The sequence below is a fragment of the Falco naumanni genome, chromosome 20 (genome assembly GCF_017639655.2).
Source record: "Falco naumanni isolate bFalNau1 chromosome 20, bFalNau1.pat, whole genome shotgun sequence".
NCBI classification, from domain to species: Eukaryota; Metazoa; Chordata; class Aves; order Falconiformes; family Falconidae; genus Falco; species Falco naumanni.
The window spans coordinates 2,512,521-2,539,511 of record NC_054073.1 but is presented as its reverse complement, the minus strand read 5'-3'; the positions used below and the strand labels follow the sequence as shown (position 1 = coordinate 2,539,511).

The following is a 26,991-nucleotide window of genomic DNA, read 5'->3' as shown; positions in this document are numbered from 1 at the left end:
AGCCCTTTGGGCAACTGGGAGGAGTGGGCCACTGTCACCCAGTAGGTGCAGCAGATGCTCCATCTAGTGGCAGCCGTGTCCCCAAAGCTGGCCCACGGGGCCACCAGTGACAAAACCACGAGTGGGGCAGGTTCCAGACTCCTTGCAGCCCCCACCCCAGGGACCCCCTGCGCTGGTACCAGCCAGGTGCATGCAGGGATCACATGCCCACCCTCAGCATCACATCCCTGCCCCCACCAAAGCCCCAGCACCCCCCTTGTCCCCTCCTGGGGGCTCTCCCAAAGGATGTGTCCCCCCACATCCTTGCTCCAAACCCCTGCACGGCCCCTCCAAGCAGGAGTGGGGGGAGTCACCCCCCACACACACACCCCAGGTGCCCCAGCAGCACCCAGAGGTGCACCCAGCCCTGGGTGCTGCTGGAGTGGGTGCGACTGGCTGCGTTACTGCTTCACCAGGCACAAAAAAAGGTGCAGCCAGCATGTGTGTCCCCCCCCCCCACACCCTGCCCCGAAGGGCTGCACCCAGGGGTGCCACAGAAACGTGGCACCAAACAAGGGAGTCACGCTGTTTGGACATGCAGTGATTGGACCTTCAGGGCTAGAAGAAGCATGGACACGAGGGGATGGCATGTCTCGAACCACGGGGAGAGAGGAGAGAGACCCCGCTGCTTCCCTACCCCCTGCCCCATTTCAGTAGGTCCTACACAAACACAAGGAGAGCAGCACGATGGCGCACACAGGAGCGCCCATGCAGAAGCGGCCACCAGCTCGCCCTGTTGTGGGAAAGGGGGGTGGGGGCTGCAGCAAGCACAGGTAGAGGGTGAGAAACATGATGCTGAGGGGGTGGGGTGGGGGTCTCAGGGTGGGGGCACCCCGGGGGGCTCAGATGTTCTGGCAGCAGGGTGCCTGCCTGCCCTCCTGCTGCGTGGGCAGCACCCGGATGGGCTCGATGGTCGTGGTGGGGCCAAATTCTGACTCCGGCTGCCCGGTGATCTGCCTCTGTGACACGATGCGGTAGATTTCTGACAGGAAAGAAAGAAGGAGAAAAAAAAAAAAGAAAAATTATTTAAGTATATATTTGGGGGGGGGACGGGACGGGGGGGACTTGCCCTCTCCCAAGACACACAGCTCAAGGGGTGTAAATGCCTTTATCTCCCCACCCAGGGGAGCAGGACCCCGGGATGCACAACCAGGGTCCCCAGCAGGACCCAGTATCCAAAACCATCCCCATCCCTTCCCACCCCGTCCTTCCTGGTTGCCCCTTACCCGAAAGGATGTTGTGGAAAGCTGTCTCCACGTTGGTGGAGTCCAGAGCCGATGTCTCGAGGAAGGACAGCCCGTTCTTCTCTGCAAGGACAGGGCGAGCTCAGGCAGGTGCCACCAGCCAAAGCCACCCCGGGGTGGGACGGGACAGGGCAGGATGGGGGAGATACCTGCAAAGCTCCTGGCCTCATTGGTGGGCACAGCCCGCAGGTGCCGCAGGTCGCTCTTGTTGCCCACCAACATGATGACGATGTTGGCATCGGCGTGGTCCTGCAGCTCCTTCAGCCAGCGCTCGGCGTTCTCGTACGTCAGGTACTTGGCGATGTCGTAGACGAGCAGAGCTCCCACCGCCCCTCGGTAATACCTGGGGGACATTGAGTTGGGGGGGTGGGGGGTGTCACAGCAGGGCTCTGGGTGAGGGACATGGCGGGGGGGGGGGGGGCAAGGAAACTCACGCTGAGGTGATGGCCCGGTACCGCTCCTGCCCCGCCGTGTCCCAGATCTGAGCCTTCACCGTCTTGTTGTCCACCTGGATGCTCCTCGTGGCGAACTCCACGCCGATGGTGCTCTTGCTCTCCAGGTTGAACTCGTTGCGGGTGAAGCGGGACAGCAAGTTGCTCTTCCCCACCCCAGAGTCCCCGATGAGCACAACTGGGGGGGGGGGGGGGGGGGGGGGGGGAGGGGGTCACAAGCACAGCGTCAGCCCCCCCCCCCCCAGACACCCAGCAAAGGCATTTGCCTCCTGCAGTACCCACCAGCCCAGCAAACCCCCTCCCCAACAGCCCCCACCGCATGCAGGACCAGCAGCCTCCCCTCATCCTGGCAGCACCGCCACTACCTGTGAAGACCCCTCGAGAAAATTCCTGCCATCTCCTGGGAGCTGCCGTGCGTTTCCACCCCAGCACCAGGGATGGGGGGAGGGGGGTGGGGGGGCACCACAGGCACCTGCGCACGCAAATCGGGCAGAAAACCCAGAGCCAGGACCTGTGCGGAGCCAGCCAGGCTGGAGGTGCTGAGCAGGATTTGGTCTTCTCTCTCCAGCCCAGCGCCAACCCCAAGGGCACACGCACAAGAGGAGTTAGAGGCTTGGGCTCAAAAGCATCATCCTCCTGCTGGTCCGCGGGAGGTCCCTGGGTGTGGGCTAGTTCAGTGCACTTTCTACTTGCCCCGGACTGGAATGGTTCCTGTAAAATCTGGTGCAACAGGCTCTGGGGAGGCTTTATCACCCGGCTCCCCTATCAAGTTTGTTGAGTTTATGACTCAACCGGCTTTGATTTTTTTCAAAATTTTTTTTTTTCTTTTTTACATTCCCTCGCTGCCGTTTCTGTTCGTACTCCAGGTGCCCTCAAGTGCAGCCTGCTCCACTTCGCCCACCCTCCCGGGAGTGAGCTTGGGGGACACATCCCCCCACCAGGGCCAGACAACAGCAGGGCCAAGATCCCAACCATCCAGCCACCACCCTGGGGAGAAAGATGGCTCCGCGGGGGGGAGGGGGGGCAACACCACCAGCAAGGGACCCCCAGCCATGGCACGCCGCCGTGCCCCCCCACCCCCACCCCCCCGGGCTGCACAGCACCCTGTGTTTGGCAGCAAGATGCATCTACGTTCCTGCAAGGCTCGGCAGCCACCAGCTTCCAAGATGTTGCTCCACACCATGGGTGACCCCTACCCCATCAGCTCCCCCTGGGAGGGACCTGGCTCCCTTCCCCCTCGCCAAACCCCTGGTAGCAAGTGGCACCGCTCCGAGAAGCCCAATAGCCTGCGGAGCAACTCCTCGTGACCACCGAAGGCAGCTGGAAGGCACCGGAGCGTTGCTGGCCATCCCAGTATCAAGGGTGGCTAGCAAGATGGAAGGGTGGCTCCTCCAATGGAGGCCTGGGACAGTCTGGGCTATCCTGGACAAACCGGTAGGAAAATGCAGGCCAGTGACGAGGCAGGCTCGTTAACGCTCACTGAGCCTCATTAACGCTCACCGAGCATCGCCGCCTTGGTCGGGGCTTGGCGTTTAATCAACGGGAAGTTGCTACTTCCCCCGGCTCAACCGCTGCATCACCAGCCCCGGCCGTACCGGGGTCCCTGGTCCCCAGCACCTCTGTGACCCAGGGGCAGGATGGCAGCGCAGCCGGGAAGCAGCACTAAGTACAGCCAGGGGAAACTGAGGCACGAGCATGCCGTGTTGCATTGCAAAAAAAAAAAATAAAAATTAAAATCTCGGTACAGGAAAGCTGTAGGAAAGCAAACTGGGGGAGGGAGGAAGGGGGAGAGCCAGCCCGCGGTGGCACACTGACCTCGCGCAGCCCCCCACAGCCATCGCACCATGCCAGGGAGGGGGCAGGGGTCCAGCAGCATGCACGAGGGTGTCCTAGAGTGGGGGGACAGCTCAGCCCCATCCCCCTGAGCTTGAAGGGGGGGGAGGGATTGGAGCAGCATCCTCCACCCCACGCACAAAACCACCTGCCGCCCTGAACACGCAGTGGGAGCTGTTTAAAGTGGGGAGTGGGCATCGTGCAAGCCGCGGTGCGACATCCCTGCCGCATCCCATCCCACCCCAGCGAGGGGGCTGGGAACAGCCTGGGGCTCCGCACAGGGGCCCTGAGGAAGGGTCCGAGAAGCGGCCATGCCCAGGGCCATTTCACGTCCACCCCAAGCCCCTCCAGCAGCATCCAGGGCTTTCCCGTGAGCACAGCTGGAATTTGCCACCCGCTTTGCAGGAGAAGGCAGCTGACGCTCCCATCCCCGTGGAAATCAGGATAAAGTGGCTTCAGGTGCTGAGCATCTCCCATTTCTCAGGGGCAGAAACTGGTCCCAGCAGAGCCAAGCCCAAGGAACACTGGCCCAGCTCCGTGTCCCTAAACCCTTCATCCCGCTCGGACTTCGCTCCTGCTTCGGGAGGGATGAGCAGACCTCGCGTTCCACCCCAAGTCCTCTTCGTTTTAAGGACTCCAGAGACCCCCGGGTGACCAAGGAGGGGGGACGCAGAGCCCAGCGCGGCAGCCCTGGCTCCTGTGGGATGACAGGGAAGGGACGGGCACAGGGGAGGACACTGTGCCGGGGCCACCTCGGAGCAGGGCGAGAAGGGAAGGATGCGCTGGCACCCGGCACCTCGCTCCCAGCCTGTCCCTCCTCGCCACGTCCCAGAATAACTCCAGGGAGGAGGATTTTAGGAGCCAGGGGAGGTGCGCGAGGAGCCGGGGGCTCCCGACAGGTCGGTGGCTGGAATTACTCAGGGCTGCGGAGGGAGGATGGCTCACGGTGAGCTCAATCCAGGGTTTTTTTTGGTTTGGTTTTCCAGGTATTTTTTCCCCCCAGGTATTTCCCAGGAAGCTGCGATGCTGCCCCGCTGTCCCCTCGCTTCCCCCAGCTGTGGCACAAGGCGGGGGGGGGGGGGGGAAGAGCTGCTGATGGCAGGGCTACCCGGCGTGGTGGCAACTGGGATGGCGATGCTCCGAGGGGATACTGGGCCAGGAAAACCGACGTCACATTTCCAAGGGCCCATCCCCATCGCCTTGGCGCAGCGGAGAGGTCACCAGCGCCGGGAAGGACAATGCCGGAGCGCTGGATCCTTTCCCTTAACCGCAGCCAAGCCACAGCGCAGCTTTTCCTTTCGGGGTCGCTCCCTCGGCATCTTCACCCCCCCCACGCCACGCAGAGGAGACCACCCAAACCCACTCAGAGGGGCTCTGGGGCCAGCACAGCACCCTCAGCACCGCACGGAGCAGCTCTCACCGCTGCCCGCCCCCCCCCCCGACACCCAGCACCCTGCCACGGCCACCCCTCCCCTGGGTGCTGCCCCCAGCTGAGGGCTCCAGCCTCTTCCCACAGCATTAACGAGCTGCTTTAATTAGCACCGGGACCACAAACAGCCGCTCACACCCAGCGGCCGCAGACCCTCGGACCATCGCAGCGTTTTAACTCCACCCTGAGCCCCAGCATCACCGACACCCACCACCAGCACCCCAACATCCCGCCCTCCCAGGTCCCCAGCACTGGGGGCTCCAGTTACACCCCAGTACAAGCCCAAATCCAGCTTCCAGCTCCATCCCCAGGGAGCTGCAGGGAGGGAGCTGAGGCCGTGCACAGCTCATCACACCCACCTTTGAAGAGGTAGTCGTATTCCTCGTCCTTGCCCCGCATCTCGCCCAGCACCACAGCCCTGCTCCCACTGGGCAAACTGGGATTTCCGGGCCTTATCCAGCCTTGGCAGGGGCTGTCCCTTGTGCACCCATTGGTGGCCACAGCCCTTCCTCCCCTGCACCCATTGGTGGCCGGGGCTGCCCGTCACTCCAGGTGTGCTCACCTGGGCCAGGTGAGGCGGAGCAGGCATGCAGCAGGGGATGCCAGGGCTCAGCACCACTTGCCTGAGGGCTCTGGGCCTCCTTACACCTCCCCATCCCCGGTGTCCTCATGCAAAGCGCTGTGTAGCAGCAGGGAAAGGTCACAGCCACGCGTGCCACCAACCGGGATGGCCACAGTCACGGCCACGGCCGCGGTCACGGCCACGGTCACGCTTTCGGTGCAGAATCATTGACATGAAATGGGAGCTGGGCTGACGCATCTTGCAAGTGCCCAGAAGTAGGGGGGATGTGGGGCACCCAGCACCAGTTCGCCCACGGCCAAGGGGGGGTCGGGAACTGGCTGAGGCCAAGGCAGCGTCTGGGCTGATAAACCACCACCCGCTGCCCCCATAAGTCACTGAGGGGGTGGGGATGCGACTGGGAAAGGCTGTGTGGGGAGGGGATGCGGGGGACCGTGGCATCAGGCTGGGAGGGGGCACAGGGCGACCATGGCATCAGGGTGGGGGGACACAGGGGGACCGTGGCACCAGCGTGGGATGGGGTGCAGGGGGACCATGCAATAGGGCTGGGGGGGCACAGGGGGACCATAGCATTGGGGGGGGCGCAAGGGGACCATGTCATTGGGCTGGGAGAGGGCATAGGGGGACCATGGCACCAGGGTAGGATGGAGCACAGGGGGGCCATGGCATCGGGGTGGGGGGCACAGGGGGGACCATGGCATCAGGCCAGGAGGAGGCACAGGGGGACCATGGCATCGGGGGGTGGGGGCACAGGGGGACCATGGCATCAGGGGTGGGGGGCATAGGGGGAACATAGCACCAGGGTGGGGGGGCACAGGGGGACCATGGCATCAGGGTAGGATGGGGCACAGGGTGGGGGGTACAGGGGGACCATGGCATTGGGCCGGGAGGAGGCACAGGGGGACCATGGCATCAGGCTGGGGGGGGGGCACAGGGGGACTGTGGCACCAGCGTGGGATGGGGTGCAGGGGGACCATGGCATCAGCAGGGGGGCACAGGGGGACCACGGCATCAGGGTGGGATGGGGTGCAGGGGGTCATGGCATTGGGCTGGGGGGGCACGGGGGGGCCATGGCATTGGGCTGAGCTGCTTGGGCAGCCACAATCTCTGGCATGCCATGGAGGTGGGGACGAGGGGATGGGAAAACAAACACACAGGAATTCCAGCTCAGCCAAGCTGCGTTTCACAAGTCCTTTAATGATTGCGTCACCCCCGCGCTGGACACGGAGCTGCTCCCAGGCCCCTCGGTACCGGGCTCTGCACTGAGCTCCATCCCACCATGCAGGCACAAGGGACCTTTGCTATGTCCTGCCATCATGCTTGTCCCACGCCTGCGCTGGGGACAGAGGTGTGCCAAGGGCTGAGAGCTGCCAAGGGCTTGGGATGACCCCAGAGCAGCCCCCGGTGGGGATGGAGACCTGCGGGGACAGCCACGTCCCCAACGCGTGGCGCAGGGTGAACCCACAGGAGCAATCCCAGGGCCAGACGCAAGCGGAGAGGCTCCGGTCACTGCCATGGTCCTGGCCAGAACCTCCCGGCTCCTCCCGCGATGCCTCGGGTGTCTCCGTGCCCTGGGGGTCCGGAGGGGCTGGGAGGTCCATGCGTGACGGTGGCGAAGCTCATCAGAACCGAAGCAGACAGAGAAGAGCTGCTGGCACTGGTGCTTCTCACCGGTGATGGCAGGATTTGGCCCCTGTCCGGGCTGCAGGTCCCCACTGCACCAGGACAGGTGTGACACCGTGTGGCACCGCAGGCTGGGTGACACCTGTGCCAGTGGCCAGACCAGTCTGCACCGAGGCAGAGCTCTACGCCACTGGCACGTCCCAGGGCTGCGGGGGTCCCCGGGGGCTTCCCGGGGTGCCCGGCCGGCTCAGAGGGCCACGCAGCACGGGCGCTTCTCCACCGCCGCTGGGGCCGTGCTCTCCACGCTCTCGTTGGCCAGTGCCACCAGGTTGCTTTGGCTGCTCCTCTGCTTCTGTTTCTGCACTTTGTGGAAGATCTCTGCAAAACAAGAGGTGCCGGGGGGGGGGGGGGGACGACTGCGTGTCAGCTGAGGGTCCCCCAGGGAAGCTTCGAGCCCGCAGCCCCCGTTGCTCGCCCTTTGGGCCACTGCTTGCCACGCCGGTGGCCCTCCTTCCCCTTTATGCGGCAGAGGGGATGGGTTGAGGGTGCCAAGGGAGCAGATCTCCCCAAGTTGCATCCCTGCGGTGCCTGGGGAACACCCTGCGCTGAGGCAATTTCCTCTTGCCCAACCTGGGATTAATGCTTCACCCCACGCTGGTGCTGGCAGCTCGCCGGGCCGGCCTGGCTTGGCACGCTCCGGCACGGCACGGCACGGCACGGCACACCTCGCTGCGCTCCTGCCCTGCCGCTGCTGGCTGCCATTCCTGGAGAGGTGCTCCCGGCTGAGCATCACCTCCTGCCATCCATGTCCCCCCAGCCGGTTCAGCAGGGTGCTGGAGACATTGAGTCAGGAGCCCAGGACAACAGGAAGGGGGAGTGGGGATTACAGGGGAGGGGGGAGAGGGAGACCCCGGGGGCTTTGGGGATGCCCAGGGGCTGTGAGAACAAAGCCAGGGGTGCGGAGAGCGAAACACCCCGGCAGGAAAGGCCAGAAACCAAACCAGCCAGAAAAACAAGAGGGAACCAGCCCCAAGGAGCTCACGTGGAGCAGGGCAGAGTGAAGCGCACGCAGCCTCTGCCCAGCCCCCTGTCCCCGCTAAGGGACCCCGCGGTGCCCTGATCCCCAGGACCCTGGTGCATGACGGCACCGGTGCACGTACCCTTCAGGATGGTCTCGAATGCCTGCTCGACATTGGTGGAGTCCAGCGCCGAGGTCTCGACGAAGAGCAGCCCGTTGTTGTCTGCAATGAGAGGAGACCCCCCACCCCCGCACCGATGCAGCCCCCCGCTCCAGTTTCGGACCCTCTTTTGAGGTGTCCAGGTGCCGGCATCGGTGCGGGTCCTGGCTCTTGAGGAGGGTGCCAAGCCCCAGCACCACAGCAGGATGCCAGCCTGTACCTGCAAACATTTTCGCCTCCTCCATGGGCACCTCCCGAGCCTGCGCCAGGTCGGTCTTGTTCCCCACCAGCATGACGACGATGCTGGCCTCAGCGTGGTCGTACAGCTCCTTCAGCCAGCGGTCCACCACGTTATACGTCTGGTGCTTGGTGATGTCAAAGACAACCAGGGCACCCACAGCTCCCCGGTAATACCTACGGGAGAACCCCACCGTCACCCCCGTCCCCCAGCATCCTCACCCGTGGGGCTCAGCTGTGAGGGTATCACCACCCGGGGCAGAGCCCTGGTTTTGGGTAGCCCCAGCCTTACGCAGAGGTGATGGCGCGGTATCGCTCCAGCCCGGCCGTGTCCCAGATCTGAGCCTTCACCACAGCATCTCCCACCAGGATGGTGCGGGTGGAGAACTCCACGCCGATGGTGGTGCGGCTGTCGTGGTTGAACTCGTTGCGGGTGAAGCGGGAGAGCAGGTTGGTTTTGCCCACCCCGGACTCCCCGATCAGGACGACTGTGGAAGGGAAAAAAGCCCACCGGAGTCGTTGGGGAGGGGCGAGGGCTGCTCCAAGACCCTCTACAGTAATTAAATATTCCTTCCCAACCCGAGCCAGACCACCCAGCAGCTCCTCGCCTCGGTGCACGGGCACCCCTTGTCACCTGGTGACCCCAGACCTGGGCAAGCACATGGGTCTGACACCCACCACTGTCACACCTTCAGCAAACGGGGGTCCTGGCCCCACACCACGAGCTCGCAGCCCCTTGAGCGCGACTGAGCCACCCCAGCTGCCCAGGGGGTCGTGGCTACCAGGCTGTGGGCAGCAGGACACGCTGGCAACCCCCTGGTCACCCCACTTGGGTGGGCACCCTGAGCTGGTGGCACACCGGAGCCACTCCACCTCCACGTGCCCAACGGGAGCACCAAGGTCCTGCAGGATCTGGCCGGTAGCACCCACAGGACGCCGGGGTCCTGTGCCCCAGGAGCTCAAGCTCGGGGGGCACGAGGCTGCGCCCCCGTTTCTCCAGCCCAGGGTTGACCCCTGTGTCCTCAGCTTGTGCCACCACAGGTCACCGCAGCAGAATGACTTCCAAACGCCCGCCGCTCTCGGGGGTTAATGGGCTCTCACTGCATTTATGTCTCACACCCTCTGTGCCAACAGCTTGCCTGGGGTCCCTGTGCCGTGGTGGGCCTGGGTCTCCCTGTGCCGTTTCCAGCCCTGACCTCGCTGCCACCAGCCCCGGGGTCACGGCCGGCGCCTGCTCCCCAGTCCCCTGACCCTGGCAGGCATCCAAGCCGCGGGGACGGCCAACAACATCCCAGTTCCCTCCCCGCAGCCCCCAACCTCCTGCTCCATCCCTTTTGGGGAAGGGGCAGGGGGGACTCGGGAATCCCCCCCGAGCTCAGTACTCACCCTTGAAGACAAAATTATAATCCTCCTCGGCGCTGCCCATGTTGCCCTGGCTGCCACCCTTGCTGGCGCTGCCGTCGCTTGGCTTCCTCCTTCCCTCGAGCAGGCGGCACCGGGTGGGACGGGCTCCGGGAGGCACCGAGGGGGCAAAGTTTCCTCCGGGGAGGGGGAGGGGGGGGGAAGCAAGTGGGGTCTGGGGGTACAAGCAGGGTGCGGGGGGGGCTAGAGGGGTCCGGGAGAGAGACGGCAAGGCCAGCGGGGTTGGCGTCGCGGCGGGGCTGGTTGACTCAAGGGGTGGGACCGGGTGTCGCGGCGCAGGTTGGGCAGGTAGTGTCACCCCTGGGACCGTCACGGGGTGGCCGGAGGTGGAGCCGGGGCCTGATCCTGGCAGCTGGGGGTGGCGGAGGCAGCGGCGCGGGGCAGGCTGGGGCAGCGGGGGCCAGCAGCTGAGCCCCCAGCTCCAACGCGTCCCCCCGCCTCTGCTGCCATCGTGTGAAAGCTGGGCAAAGCGGGGCAGGGGCGCAACCCCCGCTGCCTCCCCCCCCCGCCCCCGCCGCCCCAGGGTGCAGAGGGGGCTCAGCACCACGCTGACACAAGCCCCTGGCAGCGCTGGTTGACCCCAAAGCACTGCCCAGGGCACCCCCAGTGCCTGCGTTACCCCCCCAGCTCCTTGGATTCACAAGAGACACACAGCACGGAACCATCACACGCATTTTTATTCCCCCGCCCCCGCATCTCTTATACTCCCTCCACTTGATTTTTATCAAGGCCACACCAAAGCAGGACCAAGCTCCGGGATGCCCGTGAGGCTGCTCAGCACCACCCCCCAGCACCACCAGTGAGGGCATGGAAGCAAACAGCCTTTGCACCTCCAAGCCCCTGAAGCGCCGTGCTCAGGATGCGGCCACTTGCGTGAGCGGCTCCTCCAGGTACTGGACCAGCGCCTGTGCCTGCGAGCGGAGAGCGGCGTCAAGGGGGGATGTGAGGTGGACCCCCCCCCAACCCATGCGCACCACCCGTGGGTTTATTTTAATTTATATTTAATTTTTAGGGCATTAAAAAGGTGTGGGGCAGTGCGTGGGGCTGGCACGGGGGACAGTGGAGGCAAGGAGCAAAAATGCATCCCAGGTGCAGCAGCTTCCTCCACCACCCCCATCCTCACCCTCCTTTTCCCAAGTGGGACGCAGCCTGGACCCCCTCCCCTCCCCAGCACCCCTCCCCCCCCAGCATTACCTTGGCCTTCAGCATCCCAAATCCCACCGTCTCCTTGGCGTACATGCAGAGCAGCAGGTTGGCCACCCGCGTGATGGCCACGCGTCCCTCCTGCCCCGGGGGAGAAACAGCACCCATCGCACCCCTAGCTCGGCAGGGACCCCCAGCAGGGTCCCAGGGGACCCTCTGGGAGGGGGGGGGGCAGCCCCCAGCCCCACGTACCATGCAGTCCATGAGGATGAACTTGAGGTTGTCCTCATTGAACGCCTGGTGGCCGTTCTTGTCGTAGGCCACCCAGATGTTGCTGGCGATGGCTGCGGTGACCCTGGCATCGGTGTCCCCGTAGCCCGAGTAGGCGAGCAAGGACCCCTCATTGTTCAGGAGCCTGGAAATGGGGGGGGGGGGGGCCAAATTGGTGCCTCTACACACAGCGGGGCAGACCCCACTGTGGTGCCAGGGGGCAGAGCAAACCACCCCCCCACCCCCCACCCCCCGGTGCCAGCACAGGGCACCCCAGGTTGGCAGGGGGCTCTGGCAGGGGGTGAGGGGTGCAGGGTGGTGGGGGTCCGCGGTGGCTGCGGCTGGTGCAGAATGGGCAGCAGCCCGGTGGGCACGCACGGTGCACCCTGCATGGCCCTGGCACCGTGCACGGCCCAGCACCACGGACATGCACCGTGCACAGGCCCAGCACCACGCGCCGTGTACAGACCCAGCACCATGCGTCATGCACGGCCCAGCACCATGCATGACCCAGAACCATGCACGGTGCACAACCCAGCGCACCATGCATGACCCAGCACCGTGCACGGCCCCAGCACACCATGCATGGCCCCAGCACTGTACATCATTTACCATGCACAGCACCAGCGCCATGCACCGTGCACAGCTCCAGCACCACACACTGTGCATGGCCCAGCACCACGCACTGCCCAGCACCGTGCACAGGGCCAGCACCGTGCACTGCCCAGCACCGTGCACTGCCCAGCACCGTGCACAGGGCCAGCACCGTGCACTGCCCAGCACCGTGCACAGGGCCAGCACCGTGCACAGGGCCAGCACCGTGCACAGGGCCAGCACCGTGCACTGCCCAGCACCGTGCACAGGGCCAGCACCGTGCACTCCCCAGCACCGTGCACAGGCCCAGCACCGTGCACAGGGCCAGCACCGTGCACTGCCCAGCACCGTGCACTGCCCAGCACCGTGCACAGGGCCAGCACCGTGCACAGGGCCAGCACCGTGCACAGGCCCAGCACCGTGCACTGCCCAGCACCGTGCACTCCCCAGCACCGTGCACAGGCCCAGCACCGTGCACTCCCCAGCACCGTGCACAGGGCCAGCACCGTGCACAGGCCCAGCACCGTGCACTCCCCAGCACCGTGCACAGGGCCAGCACCGTGCACAGGCCCAGCACCGTGCACTCCCCAGCACCGTGCACTCCCCAGCACCGTGCACAGGCCCAGCACCGTGCACAGCCCCGACCCCACGCACCACGCACAGCCCCACGCACGGCCCAGCACCGTGCACGGCCCCCGCAGGACCCCCTCGGTGGGGCCCTGGCAGGGCCGGGGGCAGGAACCTGTCCCCCCCGGCTGCACCCCGCACCGGGCAGGATCATGCCCCCGCCCCCGCCCCTACTCACAGGGTGCTCTGGACCCCGCCGGTGTTGGCCTGGCTCAGCACCTGCGTGAGGGCCTTGGGGCGCAGCATGGCGGCGGGGGGCGGGGCCGCGCGGGGCATGCCGGGACGTGTAGTCCCCGCCCGCCCCGCGCGCCCGCCCCGCCCCTCGGGGCACCCCCCGGGTGCCGCCCGCCAGCTCGGGGGGCGGGGAGCGGGGGTCCCCTCGGGGTGCCCTGGGGTGTGTGTCCCCCCGAGGGGCCGTGGGGTGAAGCCACCACGGGCGGCGAGGGGGCGCAGGGCAGGGCCGGGATGGGCCGGACACCCCCAACCCCCCAGCCAGAGCCCCCGGCCGGACACCCAAGCCCCCCGAGGGGAACCCCCAAACCCCCAGCCAGCCGTCACCCCCCCGGTGGGACCCCCAACACCCCGGCGAGACACCCCGAAACCCCCAGCTAGACCCCCCACCCCACCCCGCTCGGACCCCCAAACCCCCCAGCCAACCTCCCCCCGGCGGGACCCCCAAAACCCCCCAGCCAGCCCCCTCCCCCCCCCTCGGACCCCCAAATCCCCAGCCAGCCCCCCGCGCCCCCCCCTCCCCCGGACCCCCAAACCCCCGGTCACGGTGCGGGGGGCTGGTTGCCCAGTGAAGGGGGGTACATGGGGGGGTGGGGGTGCGGGACGGACACGGCTAATGGGGGGTGCAGGGGGGATCCGGCTAATGGGGGAGGGCAGGATGGGTCCTGCCAATGGGGGGGTGCAGGAGGCATCTGGTTAATGGGGAGGGCAGGATGGGTCCGGCTAATGGGGGGGGTGCGGGAGGAATCTGGCTACTGGGGCGGGGGACACAGGACGGATCCGGCTAAGGGGGCTCTGCCGGAGCCCGGGGGTGTGGGCAGTTGCCCCCTCTTTGCCCCGCCCCGCCCCCGTCCCGCCGCGGTGCAACTCCCCGCCGGGCCGCCAGGGGGCGGTAACACCGGCGCCGGGGGCCGTGACGCCGCTCTTGCGCGGCGGCGCGCGCCGCCTTTCTCTGGTGGCGGCCCGGGCTGGCGGGGCGGGCGGCGAAGATGGCGGAGCCGAGCGGCGGCGGGCCCGGCCCCGGCGGGGAGGGCGAGGCGGGGCTGGTCGGCCCCGGCGGGGCTCTTATCCGCGTCACCGTGAAGACCCCCAAGGACAAGGAGGAGATCGTCATCGCGGACGGCGCCTCCGTGCGCGTGGTGCGGGCGGGGGCGGGCCTGGGCTGTGTGGAGGGGCCGGGGGGGGCCTGGCTGTGGGGTGAGGGGGGGGCTGGGAGGGTGAGGGGTTGGGGGGCTGAGGGAGGGGGCTTTTTGGGTATGGAGCTGGCTTTGGGGAGGGGGGGAGGGCTTTCGAGGGGGAGTGAGGGGCCCCGAGGTGCGGGGGAGCCTGGCTTAGGGTGGGAGGGGGGGACTGGGGGGGCTTTTGGAGGCCTGGCTCTTGGGTGGGGGGCCTGGGGGGTGGTTGGGGGGCACCCCTGGCCTTTGGGGCCTGGTGGGAGCCAGGCTGTGAGGGGGCAGGGGGATGTGGGTGAGGGCAGGTGCTTGGGGGGGTGGGTAGGGGGCTGAGGCTGGGAACAGCCTTGGGGGAATGGTGCTGGGGGCAATCCGTGGGAGGGTTTGTGGGTGTCAGAAATAGGGGGTGAGGGGCTTGGAGATTGGGTTTGAGGGGGATGGTGGCTGGGGGTGTGTGTCTGTGGGCTGGGCTGTGTGGGGAGCGGGAGGGAAGGGCGCTGCGATGGGGGGAAGTGGCTTTGGGGGCAGAGCCGGATGGGTGCGTGGGGGGTGCTGGGGGGTGGGTCCAGACACGGGGGGGCTGAGCCCGTGGGTGAGAGGAGCTCCATGAGTCTTTGGGATGAAGGTCGGATGGAGAGGGCTCGGATGGATGGAGAGGGGCAGAGGGCTCGGATGGATGGAGAGGGGCAGAGGGCTCGGATGGCGCGGAGGAAAGGGGTTGTCACCCCACACGTGGGCTGGGGGGGGGTCTGCTCCTGCGAGGGAGCGTCACCGGGCACGGTGGCACGGGGTGAGCGGAAGGGCGCTGGAATTTGCAAGGACTGGCTGGAGGACCGACGGAGCAACTGTGCCCACTGGGGCAAGGTGGCATCGGTGCGGCTCTCGGCTTGCTGTGCGCTTTGGTCTGGGGTGTAGGGCAGGAGGCTGTGGTGTGAAGGACCCGGTGGGCATCTCTGGGGAGTGGAGCCGTGGGGTAGGCAGGGGCTGTAGTACATGTGGTCCTCCTGCTTCTTCCTGCTATAAGTGGGATATTAGTGACAGCTTTGTACGGAGGAGGGCATGGAGCTCTGCGGCCGGGATGAGCCAGGGCTCCGGGCTGCTCTCCCAGGTGTTGTTTTTGAGGATTCTGGTGCGAAGGCTGCGAGCTCCTCTGGGCCAGGTGTGCGCTTCGCTTTCCAGCCTGGCCTTCCCCTCTGAATTTCCTGTAGGTTTCCAAATGCAAGGCTTTTTTTTTTCCTCCCAAATCAACTTAGGAATGCCCCAGCTGGGCTAGCCGTGACAATCTTCTTGGTAGGTGTTCACCCCACCCCATCTCCCAGTGAGGAAGAGGTGTCGGTGTTAGTGGCATGGCGTGCTCCTAGGGAATTCGGTTGCAGAAATAGGAATTGGAGAAGACCTAGTTTATTTCCATTGGCTGGTAAAGGATTGTTCCCTTTTCCATAGAGCTCTGTCCTGTATTAAATCAGAGTTGGGCTTTCCTTAGGAAAAAAAAAAAAAAATAAATCAAATGAGCAGAGACAAAACCAGTTCAGTCATTCAGAGGATAAATGGTGTGTTTGGATTAGACCTAAGAGACACAGTTGATCTTGCTTTGGAAGCCTCCAGCTCTTCTTGAGGTAATTGCTCTATTCTTTCTGAAATTTACTCCACGTTTTGTAAGTGTAGAGCTTGTCTTTGTGTTTGTTGTTTTTTTTTTTTTTCTTAACGCCTCAGACATCCTCAGCAACTGGTGACTGACTTGGTACCTGCATGGGCTCCTTTTGGGTGAGGTACTGAAGGACTGTCAGTTCCTTATGCTGTTTGCATAGTGGATATGATATCTGGAGTATTAGCTTTAAATTTCTAGTCTTGGTCCTTTGCCTGAAAAATATTTCGTTTGTTTTTCAGTTCAAAGAAGAGATTTCCAGGCGGTTTAAAGCCAAACAGGATCAGCTGGTTCTGATCTTTGCCGGGAAGATCCTGAAGGATGGAGACACATTGAATCAACACGGGATCAAAGATGGGCTGACTGTGCACTTGGTCATTAAGACTCCGCAAAAGTAAGAAAGTTTTTCGTTGGGGGGGGGCTGAGAGTGAGCAGATGATGCGAATAAACGATGGTGGAGCATTTCTGCCCTGTGGCTGAAGCAGGCGAGGCCAGAGCGCTGCCTTTGGAGTGTGCGCGCGTCTGGCAGCGGCGATCCGGCAGGAGAACTCTCCCAGGCTCTCCCTGCTGTGGCTCTGCCACGCAGCTGTGGGGTTTATCGCTCTGCCTCTTCTCCCTAAGTTACACAACCGTGTAAGTTTGTGGCGAGTGCCTGAGGGGGTTGACTCTTCTTTAACACAGCTCGTGTATATGGCTTTGCGTATTTTGAGCCTTTACAATTTAGTAATCTTGAAAAAACCTGTTGAAACTTAATACTAGTTCTAACAGAGATAAGTTGCAGGTAACAGAAATTACTTTCCCAGTGAATTCGTGTTGAAGTTAAAATTAACACCCAGCTTTTCTTTTGCTTCTTATGACGTCCTCTGCTCTAAGCCAGTGCTCACGCTCTTAGGGGTGCCGTGGGAGGCACGCCGCGCGTGCAGAGCAGTGTCTGCGCTACCTATAGGCGCTTCTGCACGGGCAGGTGCAGACAGGTGGGTGCTCCTCAGTGAAGATTTGGGGTGTACGACCACCTGCCCGCAGCGCTGTGGTTGCTAGCTCCAGTATGGGACTGCGGGCGCACCCTGGTAGCTCCCAGTTTGAACGCGGCTCACTTGTGTCCGTCTGCACCATGTTGCTCAGCCTGAGAACGGGGCGCAGGATGGATGGCAGGGTCCTGCAGGGTCAGGCTTTTCCCAGTGCTGCCCAGTGGAGTGGTGGGCACAGCAGGTTCCTGGGAGCAGTCGCTGTACCTCAGGCGCAGCCTACATCTCGTTGATCTCAAAACCCCCTTCGCAACCATTTCTTGGGCTTCCTGCTGTGGTTTGATCGGGCTCCTGGTGAACTAACAGGCTGCATCTATTTGTGCCGTTCTGCTGTCCCCTGGGAGAGCTGCCTTACTGGCTTAGTCAAGATTAGTGCTTGCTTTTTTTTTTTTTTTTTTTTTTTTTTTCTTCTTCTTTTACCCTCCTCTTTTTTTTCCCAAAGACAACCGTGTGTATTGTCAGCTTCAGCAGGAGGCCTCTCTCTGGATTCTGCATCTCTAGGTAGCCTGATAGTCTGGTGCTGTTTACCACTGTCTGAACCATTTCAAAGGGTAAACAAGAGAGCTGTCCTGGGTTGCTCCTTTTTTCCCCCCTCTAACAGTCACAGATAACTGCTTACTGAAGACATTACAGCCTCTTCCTGTGCTGAGAGAAACCAAGTGACCTTTCTCCAGCTTCCTTCTTCCTTTTTTGTTCAGCTTCCTATTTGTTTTGTTTCCCCGCTCTCTGCCTCCCTCTCGGTGGCTGCTGGTTTTCAGCAGCAGTCAGGTGAGTCTGGAAAGTGGACAGGGACCTTTAGGTTTGATTTTTAAAATCCTAGAATAAGAGTGAAAAAAGAAAGAGAGTTAGAGAAAGGAATCATTCTTGGTTTGGAAAAAAAATAATCAAGAAATTGTTGTTCTTATTTACTTGTCAGGGGCATAATAGCATTATTTGAGGCGAGTTAAATGAATTTTGTGGTCTAATTTCATGTGAAAGCTCTTCAGCACTAGTCCAGGACTCACTGCTGTGTCTGCAGATGCCTCAGAGAATCTTTAAATGTTCTCTTTTTCAAATTCCTATAAAAATCCTGAGGAGGAACTGTGATTACAAGGTACTAGCTTGGGTTGGTTTCCTCAATAAAGCTGATGTCCAGCATCTGCTGCACTGTGGCTTCTGGCACAGCATCTGCATGTGTGTATTAAAAGAAGCTCTCGTCAACTTGTGTTGGACGGGGAAGGCTTGCATGCAAGGTACAGCCAGTGGCAGAGACGTAAATTCATAGCCAGGCTGGCCAGAAACGTTTGGTAGCTTCGTGGGACAGATGCTAGCTGCCTTGTGCCTCCGTTTCCCGATCTGGAGAGTAATGCTGATCCTTATTTTTGCCCCCAGGAGCACTGGTAGGAATATGCAGTGCATGGGAGGATTTGCAGAAAAGTAGTTTCTTGTTTACCCCATGCACTAGCCCTGCTGTAACCTCCTGTGGTTTCTGTGGGAGCAGCAGGAGGATTTTCCTGTTTGGAGCGAACTCATTGCTCAAGGATATAGCTGAGGTAAATAGTTCAGTGCGATTCAAGGAAGAGCTAGATGCAACTGGGGGTAAGACCAGTCAAGCCGCTTCGTGTGGGCCAGGATAAAATGTCAGAGGCTGTTCTGCATCAGGGTGGGAGGCAGATTCCAGCAGATGGAAGGCATCTGGGAGCACAGCTGTGCCTCCGTGCAGGCAGGGATGGAAGCAGCCAGGGCTGGCTGCTGTGGGGACAGCAGGCGTGAGGGGAGGCTTGGTCAGTGTGGGGTGCGCTGGCCTGTGTCCCCCACGGGGGACTCTGCTCACCGCTCCTGAATCTCAGGAGTTTTAACACCTTCTTTTGTTTCTTTGCAGGGTCCAAGATTCAACATCTGCTGCTTCTGCCCCCAATGCTGCTTCTGCCCCCGCCGCAACCCCTTCTTCTCCTGCTGCCCCGTCTCAGCCTTCCACATCCAGCAGCGCCGTTTCTGATGCGGGGAGCGGCAGCAGACGGAGCAGTGGGTCAGGGACCATGGGAGGTCCTGGAGACGGAGGCCCTAATAGTGCTACATCCATCCTGTGTAAGTGGTGGCTGCCAGAAGGTGTGGCAAGAAAGAATTCCCTAGGGTTAGACCAAGGAGTCGAGGTTCTTGACCCCTGGAGTCGTCTCTGCTTGCTTCGCATGAGTCGCTTCCACCGGCGTACCGTGGTTTCCCTGCTCAGGACAATGCCCAAGCCCTTAGTAAAGTGTGTGTAGGGGGTGTCCTCCTTCGGAGCTGGCTGCCGTAGGGATATGGGATACTCCTAGGTTAGTGTGGGTGCAGTTCAGCTGATGTGCTTGTCCTCTTTTTGCAGCTGCCGACAGTTACTGACTCATGCCTCTCTCCCCGTGTGTTGTTCCCTCTCCAGCTGGCTTTGGCGGCATCACTGGGCTGGGCAATCTTGGGATGGGCTCTGCCAACTTCATGGAGCTCCAGCAGCAGATGCAGCGGCAGCTGATGTCCAACCCGGAGATGCTTTCTCAGATCATGGAGAATCCCTTGGTGCAGAACATGATGTCTAACCCTGACCTCATGAGACAGATGATCATGGCCAATCCCCAGATGCAGCAGCTCATGGAGCGAAATCCAGAGATAAGCCACATGCTGAATAACCCGGAGCTTATGAGGCAGGTGAGTCAGTACGCCGGGGCCTCTTTAAAGCATGTTCAGGAGCATCTTTGTGGACCAGCTTCAGTGTGTCCTCTCCAAAGGGGGTGTGTGAATTGCCAGATCAGTGATTTTAGAGATCTCTTCCTTCCTGCTGTAAGCTCCCCACAAACAGATGGTGGTCTCGAGTTCTGTGAATACTGATTACTCAACCCACATACTTGCAACTCTTTATCTCCCTTTCAGGGCTATTGAATCTGTCATGTGTTGGGCAAAAAGGGATGCTGGGATCATCCTGGCGTGCCGCGTACAAGGCTACAGGGTTCTGATTCAGGAACAGGAGTAAAAGCAGTCACAGAGCAGTGAAGCTACCGCAAAAGCTTTTTGCTTCTCTATTTCTCTTGATAAAGTATTGATTGCAGAGCTGTGCAGGCGATATTTTACTACCTGTATCAGCAGAGAGTGCTCCTAGTCGTAGGCCAGGATCCCAGAGGTCTCAATTTTCTGTACAATCCCAGAACTGAGAGGACCCGTGCCTTAGAGGACCGGCTGTCTGGAAGACTGAAGGTTCATCGGAAGGGCAGCGTAAGGGTTGAGTGAGAGCCTGCGTATTAAACAGCCCTTGACAGGACTCTGCTGTTCCCCCAGGAAGACTTGTCAGGAGGTCTTTCTGGGTTGGTGCTGGACGAACCTAGTTTCCATCTGCTTCTCGGTTATCTTTCAACTCTGCCAGCCGTACGTGAAGTGCCAGAGCTGCGGGACTAAATTGTGAATGATCCGTACTTAAGCAGCTCCCCAGATGAGATCTGGATCTCCCTCGTGCAGGGGAGACCCATCAGAAGCCCGGAGAGGGTGAATTTCTTGGGTTTCTTGAAATGGGAAGGATCTAATCTCTTCCACCTTCTCGGTTTTTGAATGCAGTCCATCTCCTTTGAGTGGGAACATATGGGTGTTAGATGTTTGGATGTCCTGATACTGCTTAGAAACAAAACAGTCTCATCCAGCTTGAATTGAGGTTGAGAAGGAAGAGAGCTGAGCAAGGATGGGAGGAGCCAGGATCCCTGGGCTCTCTTTGCTTGGATAAAAGATATCTCTGCTTTCTGGCTGTGAAATGGGTTTAATTATACTCTTTTCTTGTGGGAGCTGGGATTTAACTCTTTCAGTGCTGGGCCGGTAGATCACTAGAATGCCGCTGGGCTGCTTCCCCAGCCTCTTGATCCACTCTGGTCTTCTGTGGTGCACGTGGGCCTGAGCTTTCCACGTTTTCCTCCTTCTCCCAGACAATGGAATTGGCTCGTAACCCTGCCATGATGCAGGAGATGATGCGGAACCAGGACCGCGCTTTGAGTAACCTCGAGAGCATTCCAGGAGGATACAACGCCCTGCGCAGGATGTACACGGACATCCAGGAGCCCATGTTTAGCGCAGCCAGGGAGCAGGTACCGGCTGCGTTCCCGTAAGCGGGATGTCGTGGGCTGAGCACGGGGAAGGGGTCCTGTGCTAACGGGGCACCCTGAGCAGGGTTCTTCATCCCCTCCCGCTCTATAAACGATGAATGCAGCCACTAGCGGGAGGACGTTGTGCAGCGCCTGGTTTTATTGCGTGGTTTGGTGTATCGGAGACGGGACCTGCCCTCGCTCCTGTGCTCCTCGGGCAGGCTGGATGCCAGCCATCGCCGATGGGAAGGCCCCAGAGCTTCGTTAAGCGCAGCCTTCTGCTCCCAGCCCGGCTGGCTGTATTAGCTCAAGCCTGACGCCTTTGGATTGGAGCTGGCTGAGATCCAGCTGGCTCGGAGCGCAGGAGGAGGGAGCGCAGGTCTGTCTGCAAAAAAACTGTGCAGACATACTCCAGTCTAGCATTACCTACTGGTATGTCCGGGTGCTGATTTTACATGGATGTTTTGAAGCCCTGCGTTTGGGGAGCCAAATGGAGGGCTGTGGTCACTTCTTGAGCCTGGTCTTTTTCTGAGCGAGGTGCGTCGTGGATTACGGATTTCTCGGGAGGCAAATTACGGCATGTGCTTAGCAAATTCTGGACCTGGATGAATATGATCGGCTGTTTCCTAGCTCCGGTGGTGGGGTTAGTCCAACATTCCCTGCTGGGGCTAACTGATGACGGCTATTTCTTTTTTTTTTCTTTTTCCCTAGTTTGGCAACAATCCTTTCTCTTCCTTGACGGGAAATTCTGATAGCTCGAGCTCTCAGCCTTTGCGGACGGAGAACAGAGAGCCGTTACCGAACCCCTGGAGCCCCACGCCCCCTGCTTCCCAGAGCCAGGCACCCAGCAGCGAAGGGAGCACTGGCTCGGCAACCACCCAAAGCACACCAACTGTATCCAACCCCTTTGGGCTGAACGCTGCTAACATTGGGGCTGGTACGTAAGCGAGAAAGGAGCCAGAGGGTGCTACTGACTGAACAGGTCGCTGCTCTCCAAGGAAGCCCGAGTTCCCTCTGGTGGTTGAGTGCCTGTGTGTGGCTGCTCTCCAGATGAATGATTCGAGCCCGGTTGCAAGCACAAATGGGTTTTTTTTTTCTGGTGTGCCAGTCGGAGGGTTACTGGGGGAACTCTGGTGTCCCTGCAGCCCTCGAGAGCATGGGAAAGTGGCAAGCAAAGCACTGCCGTGGCGTCCACCACGATATTCGCTGTTGGCCAGGGGATGAAGTAAAAGCGTTGCTGTTACGTGTCAGGTTGTACTTCGAACATTGCGGCGGTGCTCAGGCTTGTAAGCGGTTTTCCTTTTGTCTTCTCTTCCCTTTCCCCTTGCAGGCATGTTTAACAGCCCAGAGATGCAAGGACTCCTGCAGCAGATTTCTGAAAACCCTCAGCTGATGCAGAACATGATCTCTGCCCCTTATATGCGGAGCATGATGCAGACTCTTGCCCAGAACCCGGACTTTGCAGCACAGGTAAAAGCGTTGCAGTTGTCTTGTGTTGTCAGACGGGCTGTGAGCGCAGTGCTGGCGAGACCCGTCTGCTTCTGTAGTTGCAGTGGTTCCCCCTGCAGAAACTGGAGAGCTGAGTGAACGTAGACAGTTCTGTTGTATTTCTCAATAGCCTGAAGGCAGTCACGGTACTGAATCCTCTGTCTTAGCAGAGCCCCTGATAAAAAAAGGTGGCTTTCCAAGGGGCACGGGGATGGCCCTTCCTCTTGCCCACGGCCAAGTGGCCCCTTGTTCAACACTGCTGCCAGGAACTGAGCTGTCTTATTTCAGTCCCCGCTAGCAGGGGAGCGTGTTGGAAGCCCAGGGAGGGAGTCAGGGGCGTGACTGACTTGTTCATCATGGCTTAGTTACGTAGAGCTTAACAGCCAGTGGCAGAAACCCTCTGACCCTACCTACCTGTGCTGTCTCTTGCTAGATCATGGTAAATGTCCCCCTCTTTGCTGGGAATCCACAGCTTCAAGAACAGCTCCGCCTTCAGCTCCCTGTCTTCCTGCAGCAGGTAAAGGCCCCTGTCTGGCCCTGCGCTGCTCTCAGCCCCGGGGCTCCAGAGTTTTCCATCCTCCGTAGGAAAGGGAGTATCTCAGCTGCTTAGTCAGGCCGTGAGGACTAGGAAGCATGTGGGCTTGGGTGGTTGGGGACGTGGAAGAAAGGGGTTTGCACAGGGGAGAAAGGAAGAGCTTGCTTAGACGAGGCAATCTAAATTAAGTAATCTAAATTACCTAAAGGTGGACTTTCCAATTAGACTAGTTAAGCTACATCAAACCCCTGTGTGGACAGTCTCTCCCTGTAATGGGTTTACAGAAATTAAAACAGCTAATTGTGCTAGAGCAGCTGGTTCACTCAAGTGAATCAGATAAAAATCACTTTTCATTCCAAAGGCATGCGCCCCCACTTCTAATCTGATTCACCTAGTTCATTTAGACAATCTGATCTAAACTCTTGGAGTATCTCTGTAGAAACCCTGCAGTCTGGAGACTTGACGGAGGGACCAGGCTCGCTCTGGCTGCAGCTCTGGGCCGATTCCTGTTCGGATGTAAAGCTGGTGGATCTCTGGCTGCCGAAGCTCTCGCTGTTTCGGTACCGCGGTGTCTTTTTTGCCTTTGTTCCCAGATGCAGAACCCAGACTCCCTCTCCATCCTCACTAACCCCCGCGCCATGCAGGCACTTCTCCAGATCCAGCAGGGACTCCAGACGCTGCAAACGGAGGCCCCAGGACTAGTGCCAAGGTAATAAGCGTTTCAGAGTGGGTTTCTGCAGGCAGAGCTGACGTGCTTGACACCAGCAGGCAGACTGGCTGTCGATTCATCGAGGAGGTCTGCTTAGGCCACTCCATCATGGGGACTTCGGCGTGTGTGTGCGCTCCGCCTAATTAGCGCTTCCTGCTTGTTTGTACTTGACGTGGGAAGCCCTTGACCCTTTCTTTTTGGTGGAAAGGTTTGGAAAGCGCTTGGGTCCCTCCCCCATCTTTCTTTGCCATAGTTCCTATCGGCTGAACTCAAGATTTTTCTCTCTCTGGAGAACAGCGTGAGCTGCACAGCCGCGACGTGGGGTGGGTACGTTGGGGCAGGCTGCTCTGGGTCACGTGCAGGCTCTGCAGTTCCTTTCAGGCCTTCGCCTCCGTTAGGATTGCTTCCTTCCAGCACTGCGTGCGAGCGGGATGTCGATGCAGCCGGTTTAATTTACAAAGCTGTCCTGTAGTCCGGACCTCAGCGAGGGCCGGCGTGGCAGAGCCTGGTCACCCAGAAGTGCCAGCTTGCCTCTGAGCGCGCCCTGCCTTCCTCTGCAGCCTCGGCTCCTTCGGCATGCCTCGAATGCCCCCGTCCTCCACAGGAGGAAGCACAATCCCGGAGAACCCCGTTCCCTCCGCTTCGACGCCGGCCAGTGCCTCTCCAGCTGGGGGTGGTAACCCCCAACAGCAGCTCATGCAGCAAATGATCCAGCTGCTGGCCGGAGGAAGCTCTCAAGTATGTAACGCCCAGCTGCATGCCGATACACTTCTGGGGAGGGACGTCTCCAGGGTGAGCTAGAGGTTGTACTCAGTGCCACCCCGCTCTAGGATGTCCCCAAAAAGCATCTCTTGGTGTGGTGGGTTGACTTTGGCTGGATGCTGTTGTCACTGCCCTCCTCAACAGGACAGGGGAGAGAAAATAAAAGGCTCATGGGTTGAGATAAGGGCAGGGAGATCACTCAGCAATTACCATCACAGGCAAAACAGACACTTGGGGAAATTAATTTATTACCATTCAAATCGGAAAAGCACACCTTCCCCCCACCCCTCCCTTCCTCCCGGGCTTAATTCCCAAATCCTCAACCTCCTCCCCACAAGGAGACGGGGAATGGGGGTTACGGTCAGCTCATCACACGTCGTTTCTGCCGCTCCTTCCTCCTCACACTCTTCCCCTGCTCCAGCGTGGGGTCCCTCCCGCGGGAGACAGTCCTCCACGACCTGCTCCAGCGTGGGACCCCCGCGGGGCCACGGGTCCTGCCAGCAAACCTGCCCCAGCGTGGGCTTCCCACAGGTCACAGCCTCCTGCGGGCACCCCCTGCCCCGGCGTGGGGTCCTCCCGGGGCTGTGGGTGGGGGTCTGCTCCCCCGGGGGCCGGGGGCTTCACCTCCAGCTGCCGGGGAATCTCTGCTGCGGCCGGGAGCGCTCCTGCCCTGCCCTGGGGGTCTGCAGGGCTGCTGCTGTCACAGTCTCGCTCCTCTCTTCCCCTGATGCAGATTTATTTTATTCCCCCCGTTCTTAACACGCCATCAGAGGCGCTGCCGCCATCGCTGCGGTGGGTCCATCTCGGAGCCGGCTGGCATTGGCTCTGTTGGATGCGGGGGGAAGCTTCTGGCAACTCCCCGAAGCCACCCCTGTAGCCCCCTGGCTACCAAACCCTTGCCAGCAAAGCCACTACACTTGGCTCCGGCGCTTTACGCTAGGTTTGGTGTCTCAGGCCGGCTCCTTTGGGGCGTAGCGACCCTCTGCAGAGGTTTGAAGCCAAGAGTGTTGGGGGGGGGGGTGCTGGGGATCCAACCCCCTGCGCTGCCGTCACCGTCGGGACAGAACTTGGCCTCCCCGTGGGCGGCAGCGTGGGGAGGTGGGTAACGGGCAGCGTGGGGAGGTGGGCAACGTCGCTAACGAGCCTGGGGTGTCTCCGTCCACCTAAAGCTGAGCTGGGGGTCCCTGCTCAGCCGTTGTTGGTGGCCCTGCCCGTCCTGGCTGACACTTAAGGTCCTTTGTCCTTGCCCTCTGTAGGCGCAGAGTCCTGAAGTGCGATTCCAACAGCAGCTGGAGCAGCTGAACGCCATGGGCTTCATTAACCGCGAGGCCAACCTCCAGGCGCTGATTGCCACCGGTGGAGACATCAATGCAGCTATTGAGAGACTGCTGGGCTCCCAGCCTTCCTAAACTCTTGTCATGCTGCCCCACAGACGTCAGCACATGCATCCATACACATGCACAGGGGGATCTTTCAGGAAAGCCCACCATCATTTTCATATCTGACAGCTGTCCCATGTATTTAAAACAAAAAGATACAGCTTAACCCCTGACCTTCCTACTAAGTTAAGATTTCATGTTGAAATGCTCTTTAACTGGCTTGTATGTGGATTCCAGTTCTCATCGTGGCCACAGAGACTTCAGATGTGTATTTTTTCCTAAATATGCCCTCTGTCTCAGACACTCTTCTCTCTCTCTCTAGATGGTAGAGGCGATACTTCTAGTTACTTACCTGAATGATTGTGTTTTGAGTAGCTTGATTTTAACTGTACATGATTCCCTCCCCTAGCCCTCCTTTCAGGCAAATATTTAAAAACTTGAGCCAAGTTTGGGTTTTGGTTATTTCTCCCAGCATCTTATTGGGAATGGATCAAAAGAAAAAAAAAAAAAAAAAAAAAAATGAGGAAAAAAAAAAAATAATTGAAATTACCTGGAAATTTCTGATGTCATTTGTCTTAATGTTCCATGGGATGACCTGAGCCTGTGTCCCTTGCACACAGGTGCTTCTGATCTCCTGGTGGAGGTTTTTATGGGCATGAGAACTACGTCGGAGGCGCGGCCTTTTTACACTCTTGGGATGGTGTAAAGGAGCCTGGATGCCTTCAGGGATCAGGCTTGCTGTTCTTGAACCGGAGTGGAAAGTGCCGTGCGGAAGAACGTGTTTGAAAGGTGTGTTTCTGCCCAAGCAGTTTTAGTTCCTGCGCAGCGGTGTTGGAGTGGGGGTGGGGTGTGGGGGGGTGTTGACTCTTGTGCTCAGCCGGCTCATTTCTGAAAGCCTAAAAACAAAAAAAAAAGGAAATTGAAAAGTAAGTTAACGACCTTTTTCGCTTCACTGGAAAATGTTGAAGTTCATGTTCTTCCCAGTTTAGATCCATCCTCCATTCCCTCCCCGCCCCATTTTGGTGTGTTTGAATGTTACAACTCTCCAAGAAACTCCCCGAGGACCAGCAGGGTGATATTTCCCCAAGAGCCTCCATGGCTGTGTAATTTGCATACCATTTTTATCAAAGAAAAATAAATGCGCACAACCATCTGTCTCCCTGCACTCCATGTATCTTCCTTGATTGCCACGCTGAAGTTGATCGAGATCCTCTAATTACTCGTGATTAATCTGTCTTGTCCCTCTTGCAGGTAGCGTGGGGCATCGCGTGACACACACACACCCCCCCACACCCGGCCAGGCA

General features: G+C 60.3%; 4 protein-coding genes across 6 annotated transcripts; 1 reads left to right on the top strand and 3 right to left on the bottom strand.

The window, feature by feature from the left end:
* Window positions 1-274: 274 nt before the first annotated feature.
* On the bottom strand, window positions 275-5,439 carry LOC121099664 (ras-related protein Rab-11A-like). The gene is made up of 5 exons (XM_040618889.1): window positions 5,357-5,439; window positions 1,718-1,913; window positions 1,433-1,626; window positions 1,266-1,346; window positions 275-1,021 (listed from the first exon to the last, which is right to left on the bottom strand). Exons 1-5 carry the CDS (start codon window positions 5,394-5,396, stop codon window positions 882-884), a joined length of 651 nt encoding a protein of 216 aa, XP_040474823.1. The 5' UTR covers window positions 5,397-5,439; the 3' UTR covers window positions 275-881.
* Window positions 5,440-6,754: 1,315 nt separating this feature from the next.
* Window positions 6,755-10,656, bottom strand: RAB25 (RAB25, member RAS oncogene family). 2 transcript variants are annotated; one of them, XM_040618894.1, is made up of 5 exons: window positions 10,002-10,575; window positions 8,908-9,103; window positions 8,599-8,792; window positions 8,361-8,441; window positions 6,755-7,578 (listed from the first exon to the last, which is right to left on the bottom strand). In XM_040618894.1, exons 1-5 carry the CDS (start codon window positions 10,039-10,041, stop codon window positions 7,448-7,450), a joined length of 642 nt encoding a protein of 213 aa, XP_040474828.1. In that variant the 5' UTR covers window positions 10,042-10,575; the 3' UTR covers window positions 6,755-7,447. The 2 variants fall into 2 exon arrangements, with proteins under 2 accessions (XP_040474828.1, XP_040474829.1); XM_040618895.1 differs by lacking the exon at window positions 6,755-7,578 and adding an exon at window positions 7,593-8,033 and having other exon boundaries at window positions 10,002-10,656.
* Window positions 10,657-10,695: 39 nt separating this feature from the next.
* LAMTOR2 (late endosomal/lysosomal adaptor, MAPK and MTOR activator 2) lies at window positions 10,696-12,974 on the bottom strand. The gene is made up of 4 exons (XM_040618933.1): window positions 12,850-12,974; window positions 11,433-11,595; window positions 11,232-11,321; window positions 10,696-10,948 (listed from the first exon to the last, which is right to left on the bottom strand). The coding sequence occupies exons 1-4, from the start codon at window positions 12,945-12,947 to the stop codon at window positions 10,892-10,894; spliced, it is 408 nt and encodes a 135-aa protein (XP_040474867.1). The 5' UTR covers window positions 12,948-12,974; the 3' UTR covers window positions 10,696-10,891.
* An 879-nt stretch (window positions 12,975-13,853) lies between these two features.
* UBQLN4 (ubiquilin 4) lies at window positions 13,854-26,844 on the top strand. 2 transcript variants are annotated; one of them, XM_040618582.1, is made up of 11 exons: window positions 13,854-14,041; window positions 15,962-16,113; window positions 18,606-18,811; window positions 19,140-19,402; window positions 20,659-20,817; window positions 21,526-21,751; window positions 22,145-22,284; window positions 22,736-22,819; window positions 23,431-23,546; window positions 24,107-24,284; window positions 25,565-26,844. In XM_040618582.1, exons 1-11 carry the CDS (start codon window positions 13,892-13,894, stop codon window positions 25,715-25,717), a joined length of 1,827 nt encoding a protein of 608 aa, XP_040474516.1. In that variant the 5' UTR covers window positions 13,854-13,891; the 3' UTR covers window positions 25,718-26,844. The 2 variants fall into 2 exon arrangements, with proteins under 2 accessions (XP_040474516.1, XP_040474518.1); XM_040618584.1 differs by lacking the exon at window positions 22,736-22,819.
* Window positions 26,845-26,991: the final 147 nt, after the last annotated feature.

Excerpts from the sequence above, each read along its gene's own strand:
- LOC121099664 (XM_040618889.1), bottom strand. The coding sequence starts at position 5,396 with ATGCGGGGCAAGGACGAGGAATACGACTACCTCTTCAAAG. Across the intron at positions 1,914-5,356 it reads ATACGACTACCTCTTCAAAG|TTGTGCTCATCGGGGACTCT; the intron begins GTGGGTGTGATG and ends CCCCCCCCCCAG. Across the intron at positions 1,347-1,432 it reads TGAGGCCAGGAGCTTTGCAG|AGAAGAACGGGCTGTCCTTC; the intron begins GTATCTCCCCCA and ends CTGTCCTTGCAG.
- RAB25 (XM_040618894.1), bottom strand. The coding sequence starts at position 10,041 with ATGGGCAGCGCCGAGGAGGATTATAATTTTGTCTTCAAGG. Across the intron at positions 9,104-10,001 it reads TTATAATTTTGTCTTCAAGG|TCGTCCTGATCGGGGAGTCC; the intron begins GTGAGTACTGAG and ends TCCCTTCCACAG. Across the intron at positions 8,442-8,598 it reads GGAGGCGAAAATGTTTGCAG|ACAACAACGGGCTGCTCTTC; the intron begins GTACAGGCTGGC and ends CTCTCATTGCAG.
- LAMTOR2 (XM_040618933.1), bottom strand. The coding sequence starts at position 12,947 with ATGCCCCGCGCGGCCCCGCCCCCCGCCGCCATGCTGCGCCCCAAGGCC. Across the intron at positions 11,322-11,432 it reads TCATCCTCATGGACTGCATG|GAGGGACGCGTGGCCATCAC; the intron begins GTACGTGGGGCT and ends CCCCCGGGGCAG. Across the intron at positions 10,949-11,231 it reads TTGGGATGCTGAAGGCCAAG|GCACAGGCGCTGGTCCAGTA; the intron begins GTAATGCTGGGG and ends CTCCGCTCGCAG.
- UBQLN4 (XM_040618582.1), top strand. The coding sequence starts at position 13,892 with ATGGCGGAGCCGAGCGGCGGCGGGCCCGGCCCCGGCGGGGAGGGCGAG. Across the intron at positions 19,403-20,658 it reads ACCCGGAGCTTATGAGGCAG|ACAATGGAATTGGCTCGTAA; the intron begins GTGAGTCAGTAC and ends TCCTTCTCCCAG. Across the intron at positions 21,752-22,144 it reads CGCTGCTAACATTGGGGCTG|GCATGTTTAACAGCCCAGAG; the intron begins GTACGTAAGCGA and ends TTCCCCTTGCAG.